The sequence below is a fragment of the Caenorhabditis briggsae genome (genome assembly GCF_000004555.2).
Source record: "Caenorhabditis briggsae complete genome, chrI, whole genome shotgun sequence".
In the NCBI taxonomy this organism is placed as follows: Eukaryota; Metazoa; Nematoda; class Chromadorea; order Rhabditida; family Rhabditidae; genus Caenorhabditis; species Caenorhabditis briggsae.
The window spans coordinates 13,225,649-13,234,407 of record NC_013489.2 but is presented as its reverse complement, the minus strand read 5'-3'; the positions used below and the strand labels follow the sequence as shown (position 1 = coordinate 13,234,407).

The 8,759-nt window shown below is 34.8% G+C and overlaps 2 protein-coding genes across 2 annotated transcripts in view; one reads left to right on the top strand and one right to left on the bottom strand.

Annotated features, from left to right (window-relative positions):
- Nucleotides 1-606: 606 nt before the first annotated feature.
- CBG15840 lies at nt 607-2,639 on the bottom strand (the record flags this gene model as incomplete). The annotated part of the gene is made up of 3 exons (XM_002640521.2): nt 607-714; nt 865-1,380; nt 2,337-2,639. 3 exons carry the CDS (start codon nt 2,637-2,639, stop codon nt 607-609), a joined length of 927 nt encoding a protein of 308 aa, XP_002640567.2.
- Nucleotides 2,640-3,539: 900 nt separating this feature from the next.
- Nucleotides 3,540-8,759, top strand: part of CBG15841 — a gene marked incomplete at both ends in the record, with an annotated part of 6,393 nt that continues 1,173 nt past the window's right edge. The window contains 8 exons of the mRNA XM_045241436.1: nt 3,540-3,582; nt 3,638-3,709; nt 3,763-3,995; nt 4,840-5,139; nt 5,957-6,065; nt 6,135-6,204; nt 6,836-6,914; nt 7,485-7,542. Coding sequence (XP_045095818.1) covers nt 3,540-3,582; nt 3,638-3,709; nt 3,763-3,995; nt 4,840-5,139; nt 5,957-6,065; nt 6,135-6,204; nt 6,836-6,914; nt 7,485-7,542 — 964 coding nt within the window. The remainder of the gene's footprint in view (nt 3,583-3,637; nt 3,710-3,762; nt 3,996-4,839; nt 5,140-5,956; nt 6,066-6,134; nt 6,205-6,835; nt 6,915-7,484; nt 7,543-8,759) is intronic.

Below are 8,759 nucleotides of genomic sequence, written 5' to 3'. Positions count from 1 at the left end.
TTTTACTAGTTACCACTTTTTGATATGTTGCTGATATCCTGATAAACATTTTACTAGTTAACCACTTTTTGATATGTTGCTGATATCCTGATAAACATTTTACTAGTTAACCACTTTTTGATATGTTGCTGATATCCTGATAAACATTTTACTAGTTAACCACTTTTTGATATGTTGCTGATATCCTGATAAACATTTTACTAGTTAACCACTTTTTGATATCTTTCAAAAGAAAATGAGATATATAGGCTCAAAGTGGACGATCCGGGTGTCGTTCTATTAGAGGTTTTACGGTATTTTAAAATGAAAAATCAGCTTTTTTTGGATTTTTTGGGTCAAAAAAGCACTTTTTTAACTGAAACATTAGCTTTTTTTCAATTTTTTTAAGGATCAAAAACAGCTGAAAATTCCAAATTTTCAGCATTAAAAAAGCCAAATTTTCAGGCTTTTCGGCTCAAAAATTGCTCATTTTGAACCAAAAAAACCTTTCAAAAACCGATTTTTGACTCAACAACAGCTTGAAAGTCTTAATTTTCAGCATTAAAACACCCGAAAACACGAATTTTCAGTCAAAAAAATGTAATAAAAATCAAAAGTTGATCATTATCAGAAATCAGCGATATCCTGTGAATGATAGTAGTCCTCTTTGAGACGATTGACATGCGACGGAATGATACATGAAGTGTTCGAGACGAAGAGCGTCACCAGGTCGGACTGCAAACAGAGATAATTAGAGATCATTAATTAGTGGAAAAATGCGAAAATTTCCATTTTTGATGATTTTTGAGCGAGTTTTGAGCCATTTTCGAGCATTTTGAAGCTCATTTCAGCCCATTTTTTTTCGAAATCTCCCCAAAATCCGACCTGTAGAGCATCAAAAGCGGGATGAAGACAGTCGACATGTCCAGCCGAGTTGGCAGACATATCAAAAGGCAGTGTATTGGAACGGAAAGAGTGAAGAGACGCAGGATCAGTCATAAAGAACGGACAGAGCTTGTAGAACGGAGCCAGAACATAGACAGGTACACAGTGTCGCTTAGCCAGAAGAGCAATCTGATGTCCTCCGGCTGGAACCAAACAGGAGCCATCCGGGAAGTACGCAGCAGCCACGAGCACCACTTTCGACGTCTCCGGCATTCTGGAGGCCACTTCGAATAGCTCGATGGGGGTGACGAAGTCAGGAGCAGTCTCCAGATGCTCCTCCTCGTCGACGACATCGATCACACGATGTTTTCTGCCAGATTTGACGGCGTGGGTTAGGAAGGAGTGCATGGTTTTAGAGGTGGCCAGGGAGTGCACCATTACGATGTCATTGTTGAAGAGGAGTTCGGTGGATTGGGAGGCAATGCACTCACGCGACGACTCGATCTCTGTTGAGAGCTGCAAATAATTTTGGAATTTCTAGAGTTTAATTGACTAAAATTGGCTTAGAAACGGCTCAAAAAGGGATAAAAACATCCAAAATTGACTTGAAATCTCTTGAAATCTGAACTTGACATCTGTTGATATTGAATCGAAATTGACTGGAATTGGCCTACAAAACTGAACTGATCAAAAAGTGTCAATATTTTTGAAAATCCGCCAAAAAATGAGCTCTTTGGCCTGATTTCTGTCAATTTAAGAGTAATTTTTCAAAGCCGTAAATTTCAATTTTCAACTGTTTTTGACGGGTTTTTGGCGGTTTTTAGCCATTTAAATTGTCCGAAAATTCGGAAAAACCCTTCATTTTGTCGATTTTCAGCCGACTTTTGGACATTTTAAAGGATTTCAAGGCGTCAATTCGAACACTTTACCGAAAATCCTCTTGAAATCTGCCAAAAAATGAGCTCTTTGGCCTGATTTCTGTCAATTTAAGAGTAATTTTTCAAAGCCGTAAATTTCAATTTTCAACTGTTTTTGACGGGTTTTTGGCGGTTTTTAGCCATTTAAATTGTCCGAAAATTCGGAAAAACCCCTTCATTTTGTCGATTTTCAGCCGACTTTTGGACATTTTAAAGGATTTCAAGGCGTCAATTCGAACACTTTACCGAAAATCCTCTTGAAATCTGCCAAAAAATGAGCTCTTTGGCCTGATTTCTGTCAATTTAAGAGTAATTTTGAATGGTTTCCAGCCGATTAGAGCCACTTTTGAACTGTTTTTGTCAATTTTTCGCTTAATTTTGACGGGTTTTTTTGACGGCTTTTTAGCACTTTTTTGGGTTGATTTTTGTCATTTTCAGCCATTCTTCAGTTGAAAATCCGTAAAAATGAACCGAAATTGTCCAAAAATACGAAAACCCCTTATTTATTTATTTTTAGGCGAATTTCAGTCATTTTTTCATGATTTTCAGCCTAACCTCCTTGATAGAAGCCTGCAAGTCTTTGCGAATCTTCTTCATATCCGCATTCTTCAACCGCTCCATCGTCTCATCATCGTCCCGCCATAGCGAATACAGTGGTTCTGGCTCACGTCCTCCTCTCTTCTGAAGTACCTCGTCTCTCGCTAATTTCGAGATCATCAGTCCTATATTGATTATAATCAGTTCGGATCGCTCAGAAGCATGAAGACGTTTGCAATGGCTGGTCAGACTGCGTTGAAGATCGGCCATCGTGCGTGGATTCTCGCGAAAAATGATCTTTCGAATCAGATTCACAGTCATTATGGCGATGGAGGAGGAGGAGTCGCGAGGGAATCTGAAAAATTCAAATTGCTCCAATTCTGATAAAAAATGATTTGACGACTCAAAATGGTGTAAAAAACAATATAATTCGAAAATTTTCCGAAAAAATCGAAATTTGAAAAAAAAATGTTTTGAAAAATTTTGAAAAAAAATGAAAATTCTCAAATTCCTCCAATTCTGCTAAAAATTGATTTTACGACTTGAAATGGCGCACTAAACAATATTATTTAAAAAATTTCAGAAAAATCAAAAATGGAAAAAACATTTTTTTTTGAAAATTAGGAAAAAACATTCATTTTTCAAAATTTTTTTGTTGATTTTTAGCTAATTTCAGCGGAATTTGCTCATTTTCTGCAATTTTTTGCCTATTTTTAGTAGTTTCAGACCGTTTTCAACCAGGAAAATGTTGATTTTCAATTTGTATTTAGCCGGAAATTCCTGGAACTCACTTTCTCCGAAGCGTAAAAATGAACTCTCGCTTCAAATCCTCAATATCCGTGTTGGAATCCATCTGAAAACATCAAAAATTTAGAAAAAAAATCAAAAAATTCCGAAAAATAGAAAAATCCCGATTTCGCAACTAAAAGTTGACTTTTTCGAGGGAATTTAGGTTTATTAGATTTTTTGAAAACTCGACTTTTGATATTTTACCAATTTTCCCCACAAAAATCAATAAAAAACCAAGAAATCGGTGCAAAATCAATCAAACTTAGGCGAAAAAATAAAAATAAAAAGCAATAATTGCAAGCGCGCTCTACCGCACATTTCTCTGCGCCTCTTCGAATGACACACTCTCTCGCTTTCTCTTCAACAATTTTTGAATAAAATTCTGACTTTTCAGCTCACAATTCACAGATTTTCCCAGTTTTTTTGCTGAAAATGAAGCCAAAACGAGAACTAGCAGATACAGAATTGTCGGAAGGTAAGAATTTTCAAAATAATTCTGAAAAATTGATGAGAAAATTGAAATTGTTCAGGATCCTCGGAAAAGAGATTTTGTGAGCCTGGAACGAGTGATATGATGGGGCAAAGACCTCAAAAAGCGATTGGTAAGGTTTTAAATTTGAAAAATTTGAATTTAGCGCCAAAAATTAAATTTCAGAACTTCTGGAATTCGAATTACAGCAAGCACAGCTGAATGTACAGGAAATTGGACGAATTATCGTTGATGGAATGTTGGAAAAATCGATAAACGATGAGATTTTGAAGGAATTAATCAAAAAAGTGTCGAAAAACGTTCCAACTATGGCAAATATCAATTTATGGAATCTGTCGGATGACTTGAGTAAAGGAGTCATTGATAGTCGACTTGTCGTCGTTGGAAACGCGTTTTTGGTGTGGAATTTGGATTTTTCGGGGAATTTTAGTCTAGAAATGGGGTTTTAGTCTAGAAAAAAAAATATTTTTTTGGAATTTTCGTTTTTTTTTTGAATTTTTGAAAAAAATTTAAAAAAACATAGTGGAAAGTCTCAAAATCACTTTTTAAATAGAAAATTAGGACTTTTCAGCGAAAATTGGGCTAGAGAAAGGGGTTTTTAGTCGAAAATTGAGAAAAAAATTTTTTTTGGAAATTTCAGATTTTTCGAAAATTTTTGAATTCGAATTTTGAATTTTTCAAAATTTTATTTCAGATTTTTTGAAAAAATTTCGAAGTTTTAAATTGTAAGAATTTTCGAATTTTTCAGTTTTTTTAGTTTAAAATTACAAATTTTTTGAAAAAATTCAAAATTTAAAATTTTTCGAATTTTCAGATTTTTCATTTTTTTTTGTTGAAAATTTCAGAATTTTTTTGAAAAAATTCAAAATTTTAAATTTTTCGAATTTTTAGATTTTTTTTGCTGAAAATTTCAAAATTCAAAAGTTTTAAAATTTTGAATTTTCGAAAAAAAAATTTTTCAAATTTTTCAGAAAAATGTCAGATTTTTCGTATTTTTCAGATTTTTTTTGTTGAAATTTCCAAATTTTTAAAAAATTATCAAAATTTTAATATTTACGGATTTTCTAAATTTTTCAGATTTTTTTGCTTAAAATTTTTGAATTTCGAAATATTTAGAGTTTTTTTTTAAATTTCGAGAAATTCCAAAAATTGAAATTTGAATTTTTTGGAATTTTTGAAATTTTTTCGGATTTTTCAGAAAAATTTAAGGTTTTTGGAATTTTGAAAATTTCCTATTTTCAGTGGAATCTGCTAAAATCCTCCATGTCGACTCTTCGTGATAAGTTCGACCACTATCACTTCAAAATGACCACAATGGCTGGTGCAGTGCAGGCAACCTCCTCCTCCGCCTCCTCGAATTCCCCAAATTTGACACAATTCGAATTTCTAACAAATCGATGTCAACCGGGAGTCCATCGTGTGGCTGATGATGGCATTTTTGTTGGTATCGATCTGCTGGATGTTTATAAATCTTGCGTTTTTCGGAAAACTGGAGATTTGGGAAACAAATCCAAGCAGTTTATAAAGAATTATCTGGCACATGTGAGTCTTTTTTTTGGGCAAGAAAGAGCGATCTATGGCGGTTTGTAACCCGAAAAAAATGGAATTTCTGGGGTCATTTTGACCTAGAAATCAGCAATTTTCAGTGGGTTTTCAATTCTAAAAATCGGAAAAATTTTCCGGAAAAATTCATATTTTTTACATTAAAAATACTCTATTTTTTGGGATTTTCCGGTCAGGAAAAGAAGGCAAAATCGGATTTTTGGGCCAAAACAGCTTTTTTTAGAAAATTTTGACTCGAAAAATCGAAATTTTGGGACGTTTCTGACCCAAAAATCATCGATAGGCGACGATTTTCTTTTTTTTTTTTGGCAAGAAAGCGCGATTTTTTGATTTTTTTGAACAAGAAAGCGCGATCTATGGCGGTTTGTAACCCGAAAAAATGGAATTTCTGGAGTCATTTTCACCTAAAAATCAGCGATTTTCAGTGGATTTTCAAGTCTAAAAATTGAAAATTCAGATTTTTTAACCTGTAATGTTGTGAAATGGCTAATTTTAGGGCCGAAAATCGTCTACATTGACTAGGTTTTGGACCCAAAAATCCTGGAAAATTGTCCATTTTCTGGCTCAAAAATCGAAAAAAAGGCACTTTTGACCGAAAAAATTCCAGAAAATGGCTTTATTTAGACCTTTAAGCACCGGAAAATCTGATTTTTAGCCGATTCATTGACCTAAAAATCCCCAATTTTTTATCTAAAAATTATGATTCTCAGCCAAATTCATCCAAAAAGTCTTATTTTTAACCTATTTTCAGTCATTTTCAGCCAAATTTCGCCGCGCCAAAATATTGATTTTCCAGGCGACGCGACCGAAGTGTGCCATCTGGCACTACAGTCTCCGCCAATCCGGCGCATCGCACAAAAAATGGCTTCAGAATATTCCCGAACACGTGCTGGATTCGTTGATTCGTAAGGATGTTTTTGGATTTTCAGCAATTTTTCAAAAAAAAAAAAAATCTTAAAATTTTCGATTTTCAGATTTCCAACTATCACTAGCCGGATTGGGAATGGTCGAGTTGGAGGCGGATAGAGATGTGGATCGAGGAGGGTAAGGGCTGGAAATGACTGAAAATCTAGGTCATGACCCGAATTTTCCAGCTTCCGCAGCGTCTGGGCCACTTTTCAACATCCGAAAACCATAATTTTCAAGCGAGCTACGCCCCATTTAGTCTGGTGGCGTAGAAATCCAAATTTTGGGAAAACTAGGTCATGGTGTTCATGGTTCGAAAGAGCATGCTTTGAGAAGTCCATATTAGTTTTTAGATTTGGAAAATGTCGATTTTGAAGCGAGTTACGCCCCCATTTAGTTCGGTGGCCTAGAAATCCAAAACTAGGCCACATTGTCCCAAAAATTGAAATGGCCATAACTCGCTTCGAAATCGATATTTTGCAAATCTGAAAACGGATATGGACTTCTCAAAGCATGCTCTTTCGAACAGTGTGCACCATGGCCGAACTTTTTGAAAAGTGGATTTCTAGGCCACCAGACTAGAAAGGGCGTAGCTCGCTTGAAAATTATGGTTTCTGAATTTTGAAAAGTGGCCCAGACGCCCTAATTTTTCTAGGTCATGACCTAATATTTTTTTTCTAGGTCATGACGTGATTTCCTGTCAAAAATCGGGTTTTCCAGCTAGAAGTACAGTAACCCTCCTAAAGATAAGTAATCCCTATTTTTGCAGATTCTACATGTCACTTGGTGATACGGAGGATGCTCGTGAGACGACACTGACCAGTATGAAAATGATCAGAGAGCAATTGGTTACCAAATTTCGACAGAATGTTACGGATGCGTTGTAAGTGCTGGAAATTGCGATTTTTTGAAGTTTTTATGCCTAAAAATGTCAATTTTTGGACCTTTTTCTATGCGAAAAAAGTCATTTTTAATCCCGAAAATTGGGATTTTCGAGTTTCTTACCCCAGAAATCGGAATTTCTGGTCCTTTTTTATGCAAAAAGTTGTCTTTTTTGAGATTTTTAACCCTAAAAATATGAAAGTTTTGACCATTTTCATGCGAAACATGTCATTTTGGACCCAGAAATTGGCAATTTTCACTTTTTTTTCGACTGAAATGTTGACTAAAGTACAGTAATCCCTCAGAAATGAACTTAAAATCAACGGTATTTGAACATTTCTGTGTTAAAAAATGTCATTTTTTGTGTTTTTTTAGCCTAAAATCTGTATTTTTAAACCGTTTTCATGCGTAAAATGTCATTTTTTGTAGGTTTTGCACCCAGAAAATGGACCATTTTGACAGATTTTGACCTCTAAAATGGTTCAAAATACAGTAAACCCCTTGTAAAAATGAGCAATCATGAATTTTTTTTTCAGAAACGAAGCACGAGAAATGCCATTCAACACGATCACACGAGAGCTCATGGCACCGCCGGTAGGGACTTTTTGAAACCAAAAAAATCTGAAATTCTGAAAAAAAAACGACACTTTTGACCCAAAAACCGCCATAAAACGATGATTTTGAGCCTGAAAATCGTAATTTCAGGACACTTTCGACTTAAAAATCGCCATAAAACGATGATTTTCGAGCGGAAAAAGGCTTTTTGGACCCGAAAAATCGGTTAAAATGGGTGTTTAAAACGTGATTTGTGACCCAATAATCATATAAATGGCTTGTTTTTGACCTAAAAATTTATCGAAAATCGTCTATTTTGACGCGAAAATCATGAAAAATGGCCCATTTTGGACCTAAAACCCCCTGAAAATGGCTCATTTGGAACTAAAAACACGCTCAAAATCAAGCAATTTGCAGCCGAAAAATTGAAAATGGCTTGTTTTGAACGCGGCAAAACTTGCAAATCTCGTTTTTAGCTTCAAAAATGGAATGGTCTGATTTGGACCCTAAAACTCCTGAAAATCTCATTTTTAATCAATTTTTCTCCAAAAATTGTGTACTTCCGACCCAAAAAATCCTCTAAAATGGCTCATTTTGGATCAAAAATCCTAAGAATCGACCATTTTGGACCCAAAAAACCTATGAAATTGCGTATTTTAGACCTAAAACATCCTCTAAAATGGCTTCTTTTTCTGGACTCAAAAATCCTAAAAATGCCTTTTTTCTGAACCAAAAATCGCCTAAAATCGAACATTTCAAACCACAAAAAATCCCAAAAAGTGACCTATTTTGGACCTAAAAATTCTAGAAATGGCTTATTTTTGAACCTAAAACATCTGGAAAATTGATATTCTTGACCCCAAATTTGATTTGAAAAATCTAGATTTTTAGCCCAAATCATACTTGTAACGGGCCACTGGAATCAAAACACTGTGAAAAATGTATTATTTATTAGAAAGAAACGGGGAACAAAGTAAAAATCAATAAAGACACAGTGAAACTTAATAGAACAAGCAATTTAACGCTGAAAAGTTTCAAATCGACATATTTGCCGCCGCCTCGTTTTTCGTCTGCGTCTCGTGTTATGCAATTGCGCTCCGCTGGCTTGCAGTCCGGAAATGAAACGGGGGAGAGCGTGTACTGTATAGAAAGAGCGCAAAATTTGAAAGAAAATTACTGTTTCAAAAATACATTTTCATGTTAGTCTGAAATTTTTTTAGTAATCAGTGCACTGAATTTCTGAATTTCTGGATTTC